Below are 19,356 nucleotides of genomic sequence, written 5' to 3'. Positions count from 1 at the left end.
ACATAGCGTTGCCGGACTACCCCAATCACTCAGAGTTCTTCACAACTGTGATGAACCAGCCACATGGTCTTCCTAACTCTCCGGATCTACTTCCAAGCGATCCCGCTGAGTTGAGCAGCATGGCCCCTGAAGCCACGAGTGAGCCTCCTCCAACGCTGGAGAGCGACCTGCCTGAGATCACTCTTGCTCCGCCCATGCCGGAGAGTTCTACAGAGAGACGTCCTCGCAAGCGCCAGAAGGTGGCCCACGACAACGCCGATGATGACTTCTCTGGTTCTCAGCATCTCATGGAGCCGCGTACACGCTCTAGGCGCGCCATTCCAGTCAAGAAGTACGTGGAGGCTGATTCCGATGCTGATTTCGAAGAGTCATCTCCGATCATACCTTCGACCAGAAGGGGCAGACCTCAGCGTGGTGCCAAGAACGCGGATCCGGACTTCCTCTTGCAAGATCCTTCTTCTGCTCTTGCCCATGCCAACGTTGCTGTAAGTCATGCTCACATCCATTCCTACTGCCTCCTCTCTCCTCGACATCCCCGCCACCCTTTCCGACCTTCCCCTTCACCATCTACTGTCACCCATGTCTGGAGCCGCTGATTGCTGACACGTCCAGGCGATCTTGAAGCACCCACTTGCTTGGGATAGCCTCCTACCAGTTCAACAGATGGAGTTGAACCAGATGTACCCGATCCAACCTCTCCGACTTGGCTCGCCCATCACCCTTCCTCAACACTCTGGAGGAATGCTCACCCAACCCCGTACTGTTCCCCAGGCAGTCATGTTTAACACCGCTCTGCAGTCTGACATCGCGCTGTTCAAAGAGGACCTTGAGTGTGGTCGTCTCGAACCTGAGTGGCAGCAGGACGGCATGGCCGCGATGGAAAACCGTGCCCGCGGTGACTTTGATGATTGGAAGGAGCAAGAGTCTGAGAGTTTCTGGGGCCAGCAGCAGAGGTTGCCTTACGAGGTTCTGGCTGGTGAGAGCTCCAGCGTCCGCTTCGATACTCTCGTCGCGGCTGGCAAGTTCAGAGTTGGTGATGTCTGGACGTACCGCCGGGGTTTCGGCAAGGGCGCGCAGTTCTTTGCCGTTGACAAAGAAGCTACGGTAAGTTTTCAGCCCAACCTTCCCGTCGACTCGAATCAGCCTTCGCATCGATGTTTGTCTTGTAACAATGCTGACATTTTTCATAGATTGTTCAGATCACCCCAGACAACAAGCTTGTCTTCACTTACCCTCCCGGCATCCACAAGTACTCCTCGGTCTACAACGGTCCAGATCTCACCAGCGAGCCGATCGGTGGTCCGCAGCCATTGGCCGATGCCCTCATCCACGCCGACGGTCGCAACGCTAGCTGGCGCCAGGTCAATGCCTGGAAAGAGTTCCGATGTGCTCGAAACTATCAGGACATGGGTACGTTGTGGGAGGTTCGTGAGCTGTACTGGGCGAACGATCGCTCCGACTGAGGGTTGAGGCTCCTTTGCACTGTTCTACACCACTGCTCTGCACACTTGCCTTTTTCATTTCGTCACATACAGATTCCTCAGGGGTACAAATGGCTATGGGTTTGCTTCGAAGGCGTAATTTGTCGGGGGTAAGAAGGTGTTTTCACAAGAACGGCGAAGATGGCCGGTTGCTGGCGCAATGGCATGGACACATGGCTGACGGCGATGACTTCTTCATGCTGGACGATTGCTGCGACATTCGACTCTGTCACACACTGCTTACTCTCCATGTTTTCTTTGCATGATACCATTCAGCATGGTAGAAGGTAGCTAGCGATGGGCATAGATTTGATGACATAGATACCCGCTAATGAAAGGGCTACATTTCCTAAACTTGACTTCTCCCGGTGACTTGACATGACCTTGGCGGATTGAGTGCCTGCCATCTTGAAGCTTGAGGCGAGATCGACTGACTTTGGTGTTGCACCTTGGCCGCGACAGCAAACTGTCACGTGACCGGCCGGCGCGCCGCACCTTGGCGCCTGCCCGCGATGTTAACTGCCGCACCAACGACGCGTCTTGCGCTGCGCCTTGGCGGGCATTAACACAGAGACGCGTCCACTGCGCGCATGCACGTGGTGGCTTGAAATCTCAGCAGCGCCCTGACGCCGGGCCTCCATGCCCTGACGCGCAGATCGACCAGCAAATCGCAGCAGCGCAACCAACAACCCGCCGAGCCGCGACCCAGCGCCCGCGCTAGGCTTCCCCGCCGCGGGCGCGAGTCGGCTAACCTTCCCCAAGAAGAGGCGGCGCGAGGTGGCGCCCCGCTAGAAACTGCTGCGACTGCAACTGCGACTGCGACAAGCTGCGACCTGTCTGCGACATCATTGCACGACTTGGCGATTGCACGACTGGGCGAGAGACAAGACAAGACAAGACAAGAGGGGCAGCACGACACAGCAAGAGACACGAAGCACAGGCAAGAGTTGGGTCATACCCTGTGGACAGCACACGGGTTTTGGACGAGAGGCGCGCGCGCATCGCGACATCCTGCCCATAACCAACCCAGGCGCAGTCTTACCGACGCACCACATCCCGGCTCAACACAAATCACACGCACGACCATCCCCAGCACTCACACACGACACCTTTCCCTTAAAGCCAAGATGGCTCACCCAGCGCCCACGGCGCGCGAGCTGCAGCACCGCCGCGCGCACAATCTGCTGCTGGTGTCGAAGCTGCTGGGCGGGGCGCCGATGCGCGAGAACGCGTCGCCGTTTACGCTGGTCGTTGATGGGGTGGAGATGGGTGGTGGGGGCCTTGTGAGGGAGATTGTTAGAAGGGCGGGGGTAGGTTGGGGCTTTCTTTTTCTTTTGCTGATTGCTTTTTTCTGCTTTTTGCTGTGGGGTTTTTTTACTTGGAGGCTGACTTTGAAACAGGCAGCAAAGACAAAGGTGGTGTTTGTGGCGTTTGAGACGTTGAAGAGGCCGGCGGGCGTGGATGAGTTTGTGAGGGCGGGGAGGATGGGACTGCAGGCGTTGGGGAAGGAGGTCGGGAAGCATCTTGGTGCGCCGGTGGGCGGGCAGAGTAAGTAGCTCCTATTATTCGCTCGTTTTGGAAATTATCATCATGAGTGGACGTGGCGGCTAACTATGTCTACAGAAACGCTCCTCATCTTCGACACGCTCAACCCGCTATGCGCAACCTCGACCAGCGCGCTCCCGCTCTTCCTCTCCAGCCTCATCTCCCCCACCACCTCCCTCCTAGCAACCTACCATGCAGACATCCCGCTGCCGCCGTCTGCCGCGCTGCCGTACTCCCCGCACCCGCTCACCCTGCTCAAGTACCTCACCACGACCATCTTCACGACGCACTCGCTCGCGCACATACTCGCGCAAAAGGCCGCCGCCGACCGCAGCGTCGCATCGCCGGTGTACGGGCTCGCCGAGGAGGTCGAGGGCGTGGTGCGCGGCCTCGGCGCCAACGACGCGCGCGGCACCGTCATCGAGATGGAGTATCGGCGCAAGAGCGGCCGCGGGGTGCGGGAGTGGTTCTTTTTGCCTGCGCTGTCGTCGCCGTCGACGGCCGCAGCGCCCAAGCCTGTGGGCGGCCGCCCAAAGGAGACGGTCATCCTGCTTGAGGATCACCCGCTGTATCGCCGCGCGCCGGAGGCGGGGCCGCTGGCGGGTGAAGACGAGGAGCCCGACTCGACGTTTAATCTGGGGTTGACGGAGAAGCAGCGCAGAGACCGCGAGGGCGTCGTGTTGCCGTACTTTGATGCGCAGAGGGAGGTGGGCGATGGGGGCGAGGGCGGGCGCATCTTGTACGATATGGGCGAGGAAGACGACTTTGACGAGGAGGAAGACGAGATCTGATAATGTGCATCTCTCAACCTTCTCTGGCGTCTCGTGAAATTGGTGTTGCGCTTGCGCAATGAGCGCTCACGCGCCGACCCGGAAAGCCTGGCATGTCTTGGCGCCAAGACCAGCGCGCTCCCAGCCAGCCCTGCGCTCGGGCCTCTTGCGCTTGTGCCTGCGCTGTGTTGCGTTGCGCTCTCTTGTTCCCCCATCCATCCCCGCGACGTGACTTTTCCTTCTCAGCACACGCACCCTCGCCGTGCACCCCTCCCACTCGCACGCACGTCTGCGCCGACGCTCCTGCGAGCGCGCACTGCTGGACACATACGCTTCCTTCGCGCACCCTAAGTCGACTTCGCCGCCTCGACCGCTTCGTGGACCGCCTTCTTTCTTCCTCGTACGTACGGCTGCGCGTACGCCGACAATCTGCTTCCGAGAGACACGGCTGCCATAGACTGCGCGCTACTGTAGCTCTGCCTGCTTCGCTCTCCTCGCCGGCTTCGCACGCATCGCTGCACCTCTCGCACCGCTCGCACCACAGCCATGGCCGAGCCGCCCAAGCGCTCTCGCCGCCCGGACAGCGCGTCCATGTGGGATGATCGCCCGCCGAGAGACCGCGACAGCCGCGACAACCGGGACCGCCGCGACGGTGGAGGACACGGCGGCCGTGATAGGAGAGATGGACGGGATGGACGGGATGGACCGCGCAGCCGTGATCGGCCCAGGAGAGGTGAGGTGGTTTTCTTCTTTGCTGCCCTGGCGTGCCTTGACTTTCCTTGCTTCGCTATGGCTGATCACTAGACTGGGCTGGCGCTTCGGGACATCAAGGCCACGGCAACCACCAGCGACACAAGCAAGCTAACCATCGCCGCCGCGCAGACGACGAACGCGTCCGCTCCCGCTCGCCACGCGACTCGCGCCACGACCGAGACGCCCACCGCAACCGCAACGCCCCCGACCGACCGCGCGACCGCGACGCGGGCGCAAGACGGCGCTCTCCTCCCCCTCCGCGAGGCCCGCGCGGCGGAGCCTCCGCGCACGCAGCAGCACCCAGCAGGCCGGGGCCCAGCAGCCGCGCCGACAATCCCCCGCCGTCGACGAGCATGGATGTGGATGGCGATGATGACGACGAGGAGGCGCAGATGCGCCGCGTCATGGGCTTTGCGGGGTTCCGGAGCACGAAGAACACAAAGGTGCCGGGCAATGATCGGAATTATGCGGTGCGCAAGGAGAAGAAGACGGAGTACCGGCAGTACATGAACAGGGTTGGCGGGTTCAATCGCCCGTTGTCGCCTAGTAGGACTTGAGGTTGAGGGAGGAGTTAGTGGGGGGATGGATGGACGGGGAGGATTCAAACTACAGCTTCTTCTACTATTGCTTCCTTACTGCTCGCACGCAGCCTTGGCGCGGGATCCCATAAAACCAATTCGCGCACTCAATCTCAAACCCAGACTCGTAGATTCACACAGCACGCACGCGCGGCCGCACTTTTGGCGGCGGCGGTGGCGACGCGTAGCGCAGGTGGCCATAGCTCCCATCCATCCCGCATGCCAATGCCACGTCTCCCTCACGTCCGTCCTCCGCTGCTGCTGCTCCCACGCACGCACAACCAATCTCTCCATTGATCCTCCACTTCAAGACCAACAACAGACACGGACGCACGCTTCCGCCCAATGGTCCGCCTGAAAGCCCGTCGCCACGGCTTCAATGCTCGCGCGCTTTTCGTCGGCGCGCTTGCCCTCTCCACCACCGTCGCCGCCGCTGCAGATGCCGACTCCGATGCCGCAAACTCGGCAAATGCGTCTCCAGAGGTATTGGAGCTCCAGAAAGCAGGCAACGACTCCCTGCTCTGGGGCCCGTACAAGCCGAACCTGTATTTTGGCGTCCGGCCCAGACTGCCCAAGAGCTTGAGTGCGGGCTTGATGTGGGCGCGCGTTGATGATTACAGTAGTGTGCAGTATAGTGAGTTTGTGCCTCGTGCCCTCGCTCTATTCAGGCTAACAATTGAATTAGACTTCCGTCACACATGCGAGCAGCACGAAGGCATGGACGGCTACGGCTGGACCGAGTACGACGCGCGCACGGGCGGTCGGCAGGTCGTGCACGACGCGGGCAACAACATTGATTTCGAGACCGACTTTGTCAAGGTGCCCGGCGGCGAGCACGGCGGCAGCTGGGGCGTGCGTGTGCGCGGCACGCCGCGCGCCGACTACGCAGACCCCGACCATCTGAAGACGACGGTCGTCTTCTACGCGTCCATGGAGGGCTTGGGACACTTGGAGGTGGGCAACGACGAGGACGATCTGGGCTACGCCGACGACGTCGTGCTCAAGGGCCAGGGCCAGGGCCTGGGCGATTTTGAGCTCGTCGTCACGCAGGGCAAGGGCGAGCATCCCCCGCCCAGGCATCCCAGCTATCACGAGCGCCCGCTGGCGCGCAGTATTGTGCACTCGTTCCAGGTGCCGGATGAGGTGCTGTGGCAGACTAAGCGTGAGTTGACGGTGCTGTGGCCGAGGTGCTGCGCGCGATGCTGATGGTCTGTTTGCCAGCGATTCTCTTCAACCACCTCAAGCAAAACGTCGACAGCGTCTTGAAGAAGTACGGTGAAGGCAACTTCCCTCCCCCGGAGGCCGTCTACACCATCTCCAACGATATTGGCATGGGCAACCTGCACATGGTGCAGAAGGTCTTTGAGGGCCCCTTCGAGGTATGTTTCTTTCCTGCCATGGATGAGAGGCAGCGCATTGACAACCGCAGTTCGACATCCTCTTCTCGTCCGCCTCGGCCGAAAAGCCCATGACTTCTGACGACCTTACGACGCGCCTCGAGGAGGCTACGACGGCCTTCTCGAAGCGCTACCGCGAAATCCTCGCCCCGCAGGCGCCGTACGACACGGCGCGCTACGAGGAGTTCTCCAAGTCGCTATTCTCCAACCTTGTCGGCGGCATCGGCTACTTCCACGGCGACGCGCGCGTCGACCGCTCCTACGCGCCTGAGTACGACGAGGACAACGAGGGCTTCTGGGAGGAGGCGGCCGAGGCGCGCGCGCGCAACCAGCCGAAGCTCGAGGGTCCCAGCGAGCTGTTCACCAGCATTCCGTCGCGGCCCTTTTTCCCGCGCGGCTTCTTGTGGGATGAGGGCTTCCATCTGCTGCCGGTTGTCGACTGGGACGTTGATCTTACGTATGTTTTCTGCCCGTTCTGACTGACGTTGACGACGATGTTGCTGACACCAACACAGCCTTGATATCATCAAGTCTTGGTTCAACCTCATGGACGAGGACGGCTGGATCGGCCGCGAGCAGATCCTCGGCGCCGAAGCGCGCAGCAAGGTCCCCGACGAGTTCCAGGTGCAATACCCGCACTACGCCAACCCGCCGACGCTCTTCTTCATCCTCAGCGCCTTCATCGAGAAGCTCAACGCCCTACCCAGCACCGAGAAGCAGGGCGAGCAACAGCAGCCCCTCGGCAGCGCCTCCGACTCGCCCTACCAGCTGCACCTCCAGAATCGCGCCGTCGGGACGCAGTACCTGCGCGACCTGTACCCGCTCCTCAAGCGCCACTACTTCTGGTTCCGGCGCACCCAGGCCGGCGACATCAAGTCGTATGACCGCACCGCGTACAGCACGAAGGAGGGGTACCGGTGGCGCGGCCGCACGCCCGCGCACATCCTGACGTCGGGCCTGGACGACTACCCGCGGGCGCAGCCGCCGCACCCGGGCGAGCTGCACGTCGATCTCCTGTCGTGGGTGGGCCTGATGACCAAGGGCATCCGCGACGTGGCGGCGTTCCTGGACGAGAGCGACGACGTGACCGAGTTCGCCAAGTACGAGGACGCGATTCGGCACAACGTGCACGACCTGCACTGGGACGAGGCGGCGGGCGTGTGGTGCGACGCGTCGATTGACGAGTACGAGGAGGACGTGCGCGTGTGCCACAAGGGCTACGTGAGCCTGTTCCCGTGGCTGCTGGGCCTGGTGGACCGCGACGACGCGCGCCTGGCCAGGGTGCTCGACGTGCTGGCTGATCCTGAGGAGTTGTGGTCCGAGCATGGCATTCGCTCGCTGAGTAAGGCGAGTGAGTTCTTTGGTTCTGGTGAGAATTATTGGCGCGGGCCCGTTTGGGTCAATGTTAATTATTTGGTGTTGGCTGCGTTGAGGGTATGTTTGCTTTTTTCTCTCCCTTCCCTCCTCACCCATCCCCTCCTTCCCGCCTCCTTCCCCGTCCTCTCGCCCCTCGTCTTGCTTGCAGCTCAAGATAACTAACCATCCCTCTCTTTCACGCAAACAGGACCTCGCCACGCACCCAGGCCCGCACGCCGCCCGCGCAGCAGAACTGTACGCCTCCCTGCGCCGCAACGTCGTCGACACAGTGTTCAAGGCTTGGGAGGAGACGGGCTTTGCCTGGGAGCAGTATGATCCTGATTCGGGCAAGGGCCAGCGCACGCAGCATTTCACGGGCTGGACGAGCTTGGTTGTTAAGGTGCTGGCGATGGGTGAGGTTGAGGAGGTGGGGAAGGGTGGTGTTGAGGGTGGGCATGATGAGCTGTAGTGTTTTTGTGTTTTTGTAGGGGTGGAGGGGGAGGGGGGGTGTTGTGTTGTGTTTATGGGGTGGAGGCGGAGATGGTAGATGGTGATGGGTGTGGGGGGAGGGGGATTGGGTGTAGATATGTATGTATGTAGGGCAGTATGTATGCCATTCTTTTACTGTTACTGTTACATTACATTTCGTGCTTGCTTCTTCGCCTCGTCTGCTCTCTTTCCCTCCCTTCCATTGTCATCCTCATGTCCCTCTCCTACCTTGTCCCCCATCCCATCCCATCCCATCCCACCCTGCACACACACACACCAACCCCCCTACCCGCCCCAACCACTATAACCCCTTCCAACCGCACCACCCTACATACATCGCACCCACGCACCATCATCAAACATCCTTCTTTTCCAGCAACCCATCCATCCATCCATCCTCCTTACTCTATAGTCTGTACTGTACCCACCCTATCCGTCCGCTATTTTGTTTTTTCTTCGTGTTTACGCTGCTCTGCACGTCTGCATTCTGTAGTGCCTTTTGGGGCTTGAAGGCTTGAGGGAGGTGGTGGGGATGTGGTGTTGGTGGGTGTGTTGTGCTGCGCGGCGGAAGGCGGGAGGCGTGTGGGGTGGGGTGTAGGGTGTTTGTGCGTGTGTTGTGGAAGGTGGGTGGTCGCTTGTTTGGGGATGACGAGGATAAGCCATGCCATCGCGTCTTTTGCTTCGCCGTACCTTACCCATCTCCAAGCATTGCAGCACGAAAGCTGGTTCACTGGTTATTCTAAGTCTTAAGTCCGCTGCGCGCGGCTGCGTAGTGTTTGGTGTTGAGTAGAAACACAGGCGGGTACCTGCACTGTTTGTTGCTTTGCTTGTCCAGTGTCCACGGCACATCCTCCACGATCCACAGAACCCCACAAAGCCAACACAACCCACCCAACCAAACAATGGCGTCCCATAATACGTTCCCCTCTTCCTCTCTTCCTTTATGTAATTCCGCGGCCTGCGCTGCCCTTCTCGACCCTGAGCGCGCTGGAGCAGCTGCGCCGCGTGCAGCTTTCATGACGGCGGATCCGCGTCCGCGTTTTTTTGATTGGGCGGATGGCATTTTGATGTCTTTGGTGGGTCTTAAGTAGGTAAAACTGAAAGTGGATTGTTTTTATGGGTTTTAGTTTGGTTTGCGTCTTTTAATGGCTTCTTGTTAGGTGGTTTCGCATATGGAATTGGTGTCATTGGTCATTTTTTCTAGTTTTTGGGTATTTTTCTTTTCCAAAATGCGACTGTAGCAGTCATGTTAGGCTCTAAAATGTATTTTTGCCTCTTTTTCTTCCTGATTCTTGTGGTCTCTCTGCCCGTCGACATTCCTTGCTCTTAAAAGTTTATACTGTTTGACACTAACTCTGGCGGAATGCCTTTACCGCTTGAATGCGCGTGTAGGACGTGGAGACAACTTCGCAGGGCGCTGAATTACTGGCAGTCAAGGCATTGGAAGTGTTTTTAGATAGAGATGGGTGAATCAGAGCGTGTTTGCTGGGCATGTTTCTCGTACGGGCTCGAATTGGCAAAGATGAAGATGGGGCGGGCAACTTTTCTTGTTGGAAAGGCCAGTCATCTGCGTGCGGTTGCTCTGTTGGCACTGTTCTGGGTTGCGAAGATATATTCAAATCTTCAAGGCTTTATCCGTCTTTGAGTTGTGCGAAAGCTCTTGTCCGCGGGGCAGCGCGTGCTGTTTTGGGGAGGACTATCAGATATAAAGGAACCAACTGTAAGATGATGGGACTGCTTGAACCAGTATGTCTCTTGAGTTCCATCATACTCGTTTGAACCTGTTATCAGCTTATGAAGTCAGTCACCGCATAGAACCATGGAGGCGTTGATCGTAGAGGAGATACTCAATTTCATCCTAAGAAGGCCATGCCCAGGCCTCTACACAATGGAGCCATAAATCGCCCTCCGGCATTATCCGGGTCACTCCATAAAAGCCTCCACCATCCGCTCAAGATTTTCTCAATCTTCATTCCAGAGAGGTATTGTCATTGCCTGAAAAATTCCGTTCAACCCGCAACGACATACCTCACTGGCACCACAGCTACACCTTCATCAGAGCATGATGCAGCGCTCCTGCTGGGCCCGCGAGACTGCAGTAAATACGTACTGGGAGGACGTAGGTGATCTCGGGGTAGTAGGGCGTTCAACATCATCGTCCTCAACCGAAGGCGGTTGGTACCCGTGCGTGTGCAACTTGGTAGACTGCGAGAAGGTGGACCGGCCCGATGGCTTCGAGGTAGTTTCCGGCTCCTTGAGGTCTTCGTCGCGCTTCTTGACCTTGGACTTTATCTTGAGGGGAATCAGGACGGAGGTAGTCATCGTACCCTTGTCGACGTAGGTAGTGGTGCGCCGGATCGCCGTTATGGCACTGCTTTCAGAGGAAGCACCATCGAAGCTATCCTCTCCAGCTGTGGTGTTGTTGTCGAAGTTGCTGCTATAAACGTCAGTAGTAGGTGTAGGGGCTCACTCAAGGAAGGAGGTGACAATGTCGGAGTTGCTGTCAATGTCGTCCTGAAACACTCCGTAATGTGCCATCAAAGTCGGATCCTTCTCAAAGAGCTTCGAGACTTCGCCCTTCAGATTCACCAACAGCGCCAGCAGCGACTTCAAGCGGAAGGGCTGGGGTCCACCAGTTGCGAGCACCGTCTGGTTAGTCTCGGGGCTCATCTGCGCGACGACGAAAGCCTGGAATTGCAGGTCCTCCTCAGAGCGCTCGAGGGAAGCTTGGACCGGGCCTATGGCAATCACGATCGAGGTCGCGGTCGGGTGGAGGATCATGATGTTAGCTGAAACGTGTTAGGTGCGCGGCTTGCAGCGCGAGGGGGGTGACGGAGAGAGCCATACTCTCGATTAGCTTGTACAGGACCTTCTCATTGCTGACATTGGCCATCTTGTCGGTGTTTGGCCTTGAAAGGAGGCCGGGAATGGTGGTGGATGGTTGGATTGTTGGAAGCGACTTGAGGTGCGCGGAGGACGTCAGAAGCGCATTAGCGCGGCCTCTGAAATTCTAGGTGTTGATGGCATAAGACACCCAACACCTACACATCCTACCTATGGGGGAAACACAAATAATAAGGACAGGGGATCTTCAATTTGAGCTCTGTCCCACCTCATGGCAAGGCGTTGCCCAAGATATAATGGTCGTCTTTCAATGCTCTCTCCTACACAACCTGTCGAACATACCGACATGTTACGTCGAGCTTCATGAATGATAGATACGGCAATTGGGCAACCAAACGCAAGTTACAGCCACCAAACCAAGGTATTTTTGCCGCGATATTTTGAATGTTAGGAGCCACGGAAGATCACAACCCGCCAAAACTTCTGTTCTTGCAAGGTCGAATGAGTAGCGAAGGCCGTTCAAATCTCTCCAAGCCCAAGCTCCCCGCTGTCCATAATTGTGTTATAGAGAAGAGTAATGACAGATATACACCTCTGCTCGTTCAGTGATGATAATTCCCTTGCAGAACTTGATCCTCTTCCCTCGCAGGCTCCCAAAATGTAATATACAAATAAAAAGCCAGCTTGTTCACAATGATCTTCGCAAACCTGTTGATTCCATGGCCACATAGTGATTCCCAGGCGTGCTCCAAAGCCGCCGCGGGCCGGCAGCGACCCTAAGCACGTCACTGCATCGCAGCCCGTTAGTCAGCCAACCACAACGACCTTCCACGACCTTCTCTATGTCATCATTCTGCTGTAACTGCGCACGCACGGTCCTCTCCCCTGGGATATATAAGTCCCCTCCCCCACGCCCAACTTACTCTTCTTTTTTTCCTCATGGTCTCCCTCAGACGTTTCTGCTGAGGGCACTAGTTCTGTCTTGACTACAGAACTGCTTCGGTCGCTGCCTTTTCCCGGGCGGCACCCTAGCAACCCATTTTTTGGACCCTGTGCAGCGGCTTCAATGCCCCTGCCACTGTGTCGCCCGTATTGCACTTTTTTGGGGTGACGCGAACCTTGTTTTCATTGAGCTGCTCGGCTTGCCTGGGCTCTTGAAGAAGACATTCTTGCTTCTTGGTTATTCTCTACTTGCTGGCTTTAGTGGTTGATGATGCTGCTGGCTGTGAGCTGCTTGGGCGCAGTGTCTAGCGCCAAATTGAGGTTCCGCTCACGCCTAGGCCAAAGGATCACAGGCGTCAGCGACGCTTATCCGCTTCTATTCCCTTGGATGCCACACTTTACGTGGCCGAGTTGTTGGTGCTTCGGTTCAGCATGCTTGCGAGCCTTTTTTGACAGCTCTTCAGCGTTTTCTGTGAGCGCAGCCTCTCAGGCGTAGGTGCCGAACCCACAATGGCAGACATAACAGCAAAATAAACCAGCGGAATCCTTGGAGTAACAATCTCAATCGCTTTGCCACTCTCTTGCGCACCTACTTCGCTGAAGGTGCCTCAGTACCCACAGTCAGGCCAGGACATGACCGGCGAGCAAACACCCGAGTGCAGCAATGAGTTTCGACGACAGCAGGAAGCGGAAGGCTCAGCATGAGGTCTTACCGGGTTGTTTAGCTTTTTCCGCCCTGAAAGAGTGTCCAAGCGAGCATTACAGAGTTAACATAGCTGACAGAGCAACAGGTAATGCACCAGGGAAAGAGAGTCGCCCTCCGCATCTCAAACATGCCCAACCCTTCGAGGACACCTGCGACCACGTCTCAGGCTACCATGTAAGCACATTCCCGGCTTTCCTATCGCCAAAGCCAGACCCCGGCTCTCTGGCGACATACCACGACGAAATACCGACCCTCATCCTCGGAAAGGCTCGATGTAACCCCGCCTTCCACTTGTTGGTACCCTGCTCCGTCCACCCGCGCAAGAAGTTCCACTCGATCACAAGTATCACTTTCTCACATGCTCGCAAAAGTCCAGGGATCGCGAAACACGACATGACACGGACACAGAACCAGAGAGAAAAGGACGACGAAGCAAGCCAGACAAGAGCGGCAGCGCTTCCACACCTTGCGAAAAAGCGGCTCACTCCTCTGCAATCCCAGACAAGAAGCGCCACGAGGCTTTACTCTGCCGTTTTCGAAAACGCGCCCCCAGCACAAGATTACAAGCGACGCTGCCGGAGAACCGGAAATAACTCAGCCTTGCTGACCAAGCGACTAAAACTTGGAATGGAGCATCACGGTGATGGCAAAGTTGATACAACCTCTGGACGAGGCCGGCGAGGGTGTCGGCTCTACCTTTCTCATTTTCCATGATTACAAGTATCTGGCATGGTAACCTTGATTTCTATCATGCCGGGCCAGCCATCGCAGAGACCCGACCACCCCAATACCGAGCCCCTCCACTTCCCAATCCAGAAGCCAGAAGCGATGCCCACAAACCCCCTCCCAGTGTTGAACGTAGGCTGCAATGTTTCGTTCGAGACTCAGAAGAAGAGAGGATGTTTCAGAGGGTGAGGTTAAGGACAGGATCAGGAACGAGGCAGAGGCGGAAAAAGACAAGAAGAGGCCTAAGAGCACAGCGAAAGGGGCGGTAGGCGTAACGGTGTGTGACAGTGCTTCGAGCGGGCGATGATGATAGTGTAGGGGACTCGGGGAGCCTGTCGTATGCAGGTCAAAGAAGCTGGAAGCGGAGGCCGCCCTTGTGCCTAAGTGCTCCCGTAGTCGCTATTAGAAGAAGATTATAATAAGAAAGTAGGAAAGCAGTGACTAGAGCGCGCTGCCTTTAGTGCCAGAATGTTGCTTCGAAAGTTTTTGATCGCGAGTGGGCAAGAGGAGCGAGATGTGGGAAATGGTCATGACATGCACGCACGCGCGAGTGTCTGTAGGTTGATTTCTTCTCAATTGTGCACCTCCGGGACGTTTGTCGGTTATAAACTTTCAAGTATCTTTATAAACTTCCCCCAAGCAGACCATGACCAATCCAAAGTTCCCAGCCAGTGATAAACATCGAGCTTCATCATGTCCTTCCATGCTTTGCTTTGCTGTTCCTCTCTCTTTCACTCGCGCCGCTTCCGAGCTTCCTCTCCATGCCACGGCGCCGTTCTTCGTCCGCGCGCGCAACGGTCTGTGTTTGTGCCACTGGCAGATTGGCGAAAGGTGTTGGAGCTGCTCTGGCGTTGAAAATCGAAGCGAAGAGCCACATCCTCCTTCGGAGGGGGCGCTTCCTTTGCCGGAGCCCTAGATCTGTGAGGCCGAGGGGAAAAGGTGCGCTCACGAGATGATCTGTCACGACGGGCCGTATGGCGGAGCATGTTCTTCGTCAGCGTGCGTATCGGCCTGCGCCTGGCCACTGCCGTTTGAACGGTCAGTTTTAGAGTTGTCCTGGCGTTGGAAGTCGTTTGGCGGAGCAGGGCGCGGCGGTGCGCAACCAGATTACGACAGAGCCGTTCAACTTGTCTTCCACCTGGACGTTGACTTCTTTGGCTCCGGGAATGCAGAGCCTCTTTTCGTCAGGGTTGGTCAAGCGGAGAACGCCATTTCTGCACTGGATGCCACCAATGGATTGTCCAGTTGCTCCTTGAGTCTTGGGCCACTGAGACTTCTGATAGCCAGGGGGGCAGGCATATGAACAGAAGGCGCCCTCGACGCAGCAGTCCTCACCGTCGCAGAGGTTGGAAACCATGGTTTCCATGTTGTTTATGGTTTAACCTAGAGTTGTCTCACCCACCGGCCCCTCGATGGGTCTTCCGAGGCTGGTGGTCGAACTGCTTGCCGACGTTGATGAGGTGGATGAAGCATGTGTTAAGCTCCTTGTAAGCGTTCAGGTTCCAGAAGGGATCAAGCCAGTGGCCGTGGTACAAGTGAGCATAACACCTCATCATCTGGCGATAGACGCTCTTGATATCTTCCTTGAAGTTCTCCTGGAATCCGAAGGATTTGCCGACCCAGTCGTGGCCGGTGAGTTGGCTCAACGGTGCGTTCAGCGAGGTTGGCCCACCAGCAATGGGCGAGTTCGCGCCAGGCGTGTCCAGACCTGCGGTAGACAGGGGGGGAGGGGCCCCGGAACAATAGACAGGCGGGGGAGGGATTTGGGGATGCCGGTCCCCACCTCCTCCATGTGCTGATGAGCAAGCACGTCTTGCCGACGGCTCCGTCACCGACTACGACACATCTGTAAAAGTCTCGGGTTAGCGTACGTTCCAAACCAGCTCTCGCCTCAGCCGTGTTGCACGAAGCAGGCAGGGGTAGTGGCTTTGGATAACGGTATACATACTTGATGGTGGCTACGACCATGTCGATCGTCCCTACTCATTGATGCTGTCAGTCATCTTCGGTTAAGAGAGCTGAAGAACAAGAACTTACCGAAACGATCGATGATGGCCAAGAACTGGCCAACATCAACCGCGGCGCCTAAGGCGCCGACGGGAGGCCTGGGCCGGGGCCCTAAGTTACAGACACCTCGAAAAACGGACAAGAAAACTTGTACCGCTTGCCAACCTGAAAACGAGTCGTGCTCAGGTGTGGAGAAGTTGGGGTTCGTAATGCGCTCATAGGCTTTTAAGCGTCTCAAACTCTCGGCGCGATCTGGAGTTCTGTTGCGACCCTTGTTCCGTGATGGAGTTTGTTTGTTAAAGCGTGGCTGGGGAGCGCTCTGTAAGCCTTGGTTGATAGACAAAGCAACAAGCAGATGATTGCGTAGCTGCGCGGAATGGTGCAAAGCAAATAAAGCAAAGCTATGTTGGTTGTTTCCCGACCATACCGACATGAAGCTCATGTCGTGCAGCGAAGGTGAAGTGATTAGAAGTACACAAGCATGTCGCCATGGGAGTACGACTGGGCCGGATGCTTTTCTTCGAGACGTTTCCCGTACCCTGTCGTTTCAGTTAGCTTCTACACTTGAGCCAGACAGATGAAGAGATCTATTAGGGATTGACTTCATACCGTGACGTCAAGGTGGATGAACAGCTGTCGGCGATGTTATGGCAAGCAGAAGCTCGCCTGAGGAGACACCGCGATGCGAGCATGCTCTCATTCCAATGCTGACCGTGAGGCTCTCGATGAACGCGTGCATATGCTGCTCTGTGATGGAGGTACGGCGATGGAGGAGTTCGGTAACGAAGTGATAAGGATCGTGAGCAGATTATGAACAGATCAGCTGTCGGCGGAGCCACTGAAAGCTAGCAGAGGGTCTGTGCCAGGCATACGCGGCGAGCCCTGTTCGGATTGGAAGAATGGAGAGGAAGAGAGTGGGTGCAGTTGAAGAGGTTGTGGTTGTGAGAGTTGACTGACGTAAGGGAGGTCGTGACGTGGCGGGCATCTGAGGAAGGCATGGGCTGCACTGGTGGCTAGCGTCGCAGGCGCGTTGGGGGTGCAGCACAGCCCTAGTGCAGCCACAAACAGCTAGTGCCTTCACAGTGGAAGTAGCAAGCGCAGATGTTCCCGCGTCAATGGAAAAAGGTGCAGCGAAGCTTCATGACCGCTGTGGAACCTGTTGACAAGCGCTGTACACAGTTTGTCTATCACTGACGAGCGTAGAGTCTCCGCTCCAGCTAATCTCACTATTGCCATATAGTAAAACAAAAACTACTGCCGCCATGCTGCCTCTCACAACACTCTTCTGATCCAGATTCCCCAACGCTGGCAACTCCCCCGTCTCTTGCATTGAACGCCCTCCTACGCTCCTGCAACCGCATGCCCCTCTCTGCCTCATCTTTGATACCGCTGCCCGCCCTATCTCTCTCAGTTATGCACACCAAGTATTGCAAAGACTTATTAAGATAAAGGTCAGGTAATAAGCAGGGTCGCGAGAAATATGCAAACCGGGCCAAGATCTGAGGACAAACGACTACAACGCAAGCAGCAGAATCTCAACCAAATTCTCCGTGGACAGCCCAGATAAGCTGAGTAGCTCAACCAAACAAGGTGCAAGGAAAGACCACGCTCCACAAGGTACCTCAATCCGAGCATAGTACTTTAACAAGGAAGCAGAGTCGAAGACCGAATGAAAAATAGAACAAGAGGGATCATGTCGTCGTAAGATTGCGCAGTTGGCAGGCAGTGACTAGGCTGAAGAATGGGGACGGTAGGCCGGCTGCTGTCGGAAATAAGATGAAAATTCCATGTCTTGGTTCTTCCCTTCGTATGCTCATTTCTTCTGGGATCTGACGAGAATTCCTATGCTATGGACTTACTTCCTGCGCAACCGATGAAAGCGCCATGGCAGTTGTAAGCCATTGACCATCGGCATTTTAAAATAACAAACCACGGAAATGCCACGACACAAACAGCTGTGTTTCTTTGTAGGAAGCAAACACCCTTCATCCAGATCCCAAAGTGTCAGCCAGGATCACTCCGATAACTCTCGTTTTTCCAGCCTTATTACAGTCAGTTGTTACACTACGGCCTTACCCCTTACACCACACGTTTATCCACTGCAAGGGAATAAGGATCTTAAAGAGAAAACGTATTCTTTTAGATAGCAGCATATATACCTCCATAGGTAGTAGTAATTTAGGGGGACAAGCGGCGTCCAATTCCTCGCGCCCAGCTTCACACAAAGCAAGCCGAGTCGCTCAATGGAAACGACACACGTATAGTTCTTTCAAACAAACAGCAGGGTGTCGGCATCCGCATCCTCCCGAGCTAGTGCAATACAACGTCACAATGGCGACGGCCAACCAGCTGAAGTCCAAGCAGCTCCCGTGCTCTGTCAAAAAAATGGTTGGATCAATCCAGTAGCTATGCAGAGGTCAAAACAAAGCCGAGATTGTTTGTGCCAGAGTGCTACCTCGATCCATAGAACAGGGCAAGTATGGCGCTGGACAAGAAGAATGCAACATAAAACGAGGACAATTTGAAGAAAAGGAACGATTGAGACAGAATGTTGGCTTTGTATGTGGGGCCGTTCCTGCTGGGCTGAAGCATTTTCTTTTCTTCGAGTAAACTGTGATATAAACCTAAGAAACCATATAGAGGACAATTGCTCTGACCTTTCGCGCTGTCAATGGCAGATAGCCTTAGCCCTTTGGTGGTCGGGACCAATAAACGTAGGAGGTGTTATTGCAAGCGCGCCGAAACCCCGTCCGAGCCTCTTTCTTCTCTTTTTATGTACCAATGCACCGCTTGCTGTGGGATGTGGGTTTTTTCTAAGCCAAGTGCCTCGATATGATAACTTGGTTTATACGAATTGTAGGAGAACCGAGTGTTCGGCGTGTTGTTTGGCTGTCTAACTGCTCATGCTCTCATGTTAGTGTTGGTTATTGAGGTAGCGGCTTTACATACATGCATTTTGGTGGCGGAGGAGAACCGTCCGATTTAACTTGTCGTGATGATTTCTCTCAGTTGGTCTCGCTCTTGGATGCACTGTTGGGCATTGTCTTCTGCTGTTCAAGTATCTAAAAGTGGGATTTCAAGTGTCCTGTTTGAAGCGGGATGTGGAGTGGCGCGCACCTCGAAAATTGCATTCTTTCTGAGTCGCTCTTTAATTTTCTCTGGTTTGCGGCCTGTCCAAAATGCGTCTCTGCTCCTGGCCGTCGATGTCTTCCCACCACAACGCAATGCAGCATAAATGCGTCGTCTCACCAAGGATGTATTTCCGCATTGCATTTTCGCCGCACCACATCCATCTCAATGACTCCGAAAAGGACGAATCTTCGTGCTTTCTGTGTCCGCACAAAGTCAAAGGAGGAATGCCAAATTGCCGCCCTCGACAATCAAAATCCATCCACCCTCTTGAGGCATTGCAATATTACTTGAAGTAATAGTGGATTAGCCTCTGATAAAAGTGTATACTCAAACCACCGCAAATCCCTTGGTGTTCTTTGCGTTTTCCACTCACCGCCTATACATAAAGATTGCCTCAGAGTTGATTGATTGATTGATTGATTGATTCGTTTTACGTCTATATGCAGTTGGAAACTATGACGGATGGTCCGTTTAGGACTGGCTAGGGGGTTTAAATACAAGATAAAAGCGAGGTGGTGCGAGGGATGGTTGGATCTAGGCCGAGGTAATAAAAACGAAGGAAAGAAACGGGTTTTTAGAGAAGATAGGATGATAAGGAGTGGAACGGAATTATAGGTGTTTTACTCCCCC

At 55.8% G+C, this 19,356-nt stretch overlaps 8 protein-coding genes across 8 annotated transcripts; 5 read left to right on the top strand and 3 right to left on the bottom strand.

Moving 5' to 3' along the window:
• Positions 1-265: 265 nt before the first annotated feature.
• On the top strand, positions 266-1,821 carry K452DRAFT_291677 (uncharacterized protein). The gene is made up of 3 exons (XM_033541229.1): positions 266-485; positions 613-1,104; positions 1,191-1,821. Exons 1-3 carry the CDS (start codon positions 288-290, stop codon positions 1,461-1,463), a joined length of 963 nt encoding a protein of 320 aa, XP_033392987.1. The 5' UTR covers positions 266-287; the 3' UTR covers positions 1,464-1,821.
• Positions 1,822-2,608: 787 nt separating this feature from the next.
• Positions 2,609-3,817, top strand: K452DRAFT_236127 (uncharacterized protein; the record flags this gene model as incomplete). Its single annotated transcript, XM_033537484.1, has 3 exons — positions 2,609-2,791; positions 2,882-3,016; positions 3,077-3,817. 3 exons carry the CDS (start codon positions 2,609-2,611, stop codon positions 3,815-3,817), a joined length of 1,059 nt encoding a protein of 352 aa, XP_033392986.1.
• A 189-nt stretch (positions 3,818-4,006) lies between these two features.
• Positions 4,007-5,250, top strand: K452DRAFT_278697 (uncharacterized protein). Its single transcript, XM_033539377.1, has 2 exons — positions 4,007-4,529; positions 4,679-5,250. The coding sequence occupies exons 1-2, from the start codon at positions 4,343-4,345 to the stop codon at positions 5,104-5,106; spliced, it is 615 nt and encodes a 204-aa protein (XP_033392985.1). The 5' UTR covers positions 4,007-4,342; the 3' UTR covers positions 5,107-5,250.
• Positions 4,766-5,494, top strand: K452DRAFT_111140 (uncharacterized protein). Its single transcript, XM_033535028.1, has one exon. The coding sequence runs from the start codon at positions 5,132-5,134 to the stop codon at positions 5,483-5,485; it is 354 nt and encodes a 117-aa protein (XP_033392984.1). The 5' UTR covers positions 4,766-5,131; the 3' UTR covers positions 5,486-5,494.
• On the top strand, positions 5,380-8,420 carry K452DRAFT_257795 (glycoside hydrolase family 63 protein). Its single transcript, XM_033538444.1, has 6 exons — positions 5,380-5,761; positions 5,813-6,289; positions 6,349-6,506; positions 6,557-6,981; positions 7,040-7,958; positions 8,089-8,420. The coding sequence occupies exons 1-6, from the start codon at positions 5,473-5,475 to the stop codon at positions 8,347-8,349; spliced, it is 2,529 nt and encodes an 842-aa protein (XP_033392983.1). The 5' UTR covers positions 5,380-5,472; the 3' UTR covers positions 8,350-8,420.
• Positions 8,421-10,222: 1,802 nt separating this feature from the next.
• Positions 10,223-11,262, bottom strand: K452DRAFT_312440 (uncharacterized protein; the record flags this gene model as incomplete). The annotated part of the gene is made up of 5 exons (XM_033543557.1): positions 10,223-10,336; positions 10,398-10,413; positions 10,480-10,806; positions 10,840-11,158; positions 11,217-11,262. 5 exons carry the CDS (start codon positions 11,260-11,262, stop codon positions 10,223-10,225), a joined length of 822 nt encoding a protein of 273 aa, XP_033392982.1.
• Positions 11,263-14,547: 3,285 nt separating this feature from the next.
• K452DRAFT_302024 (uncharacterized protein) lies at positions 14,548-14,953 on the bottom strand (the record flags this gene model as incomplete). The annotated part of the gene is made up of 2 exons (XM_033542529.1): positions 14,548-14,643; positions 14,699-14,953. 2 exons carry the CDS (start codon positions 14,951-14,953, stop codon positions 14,548-14,550), a joined length of 351 nt encoding a protein of 116 aa, XP_033392981.1.
• A 28-nt stretch (positions 14,954-14,981) lies between these two features.
• On the bottom strand, positions 14,982-17,480 carry K452DRAFT_302023 (uncharacterized protein; the record flags this gene model as incomplete). The annotated part of the gene is made up of 4 exons (XM_033542528.1): positions 14,982-15,295; positions 15,459-15,566; positions 15,625-15,649; positions 17,454-17,480. 4 exons carry the CDS (start codon positions 17,478-17,480, stop codon positions 14,982-14,984), a joined length of 474 nt encoding a protein of 157 aa, XP_033392980.1.
• Positions 17,481-19,356: the final 1,876 nt, after the last annotated feature.

The sequence above is a fragment of the Aplosporella prunicola genome, assembly GCF_010093885.1.
Source record: "Aplosporella prunicola CBS 121167 unplaced genomic scaffold K452scaffold_31, whole genome shotgun sequence".
Classification (NCBI taxonomy): domain Eukaryota; kingdom Fungi; phylum Ascomycota; class Dothideomycetes; order Botryosphaeriales; family Aplosporellaceae; genus Aplosporella; species Aplosporella prunicola.
This window is presented reverse-complemented; position numbering and strand designations above follow the sequence as displayed.

Bases quoted from the DNA above. Each gene is read 5' to 3' on its own strand.
- K452DRAFT_257795 (XM_033538444.1), top strand. From the start codon at position 5,473: ATGGTCCGCCTGAAAGCCCGTCGCCACGGCTTCAATGCTCGCGCGCTT. The intron at 5,762-5,812 runs GTGAGTTTGTGC...CAATTGAATTAG, and splicing joins TTACAGTAGTGTGCAGTATA to ACTTCCGTCACACATGCGAG. The intron at 6,507-6,556 runs GTATGTTTCTTT...TGACAACCGCAG, and splicing joins TCTTTGAGGGCCCCTTCGAG to TTCGACATCCTCTTCTCGTC.
- K452DRAFT_291677 (XM_033541229.1), top strand. From the start codon at position 288: ATGGAGCCGCGTACACGCTCTAGGCGCGCCATTCCAGTCAAGAAGTAC. The intron at 486-612 runs GTAAGTCATGCT...TGACACGTCCAG, and splicing joins TTGCCCATGCCAACGTTGCT to GCGATCTTGAAGCACCCACT. The intron at 1,105-1,190 runs GTAAGTTTTCAG...CATTTTTCATAG, and splicing joins CCGTTGACAAAGAAGCTACG to ATTGTTCAGATCACCCCAGA.
- K452DRAFT_278697 (XM_033539377.1), top strand. From the start codon at position 4,343: ATGGCCGAGCCGCCCAAGCGCTCTCGCCGCCCGGACAGCGCGTCCATG. The intron at 4,530-4,678 runs GTGAGGTGGTTT...GCCGCCGCGCAG, and splicing joins CCGTGATCGGCCCAGGAGAG to ACGACGAACGCGTCCGCTCC.
- K452DRAFT_111140 (XM_033535028.1), top strand. From the start codon at position 5,132: ATGGATGGACGGGGAGGATTCAAACTACAGCTTCTTCTACTATTGCTT.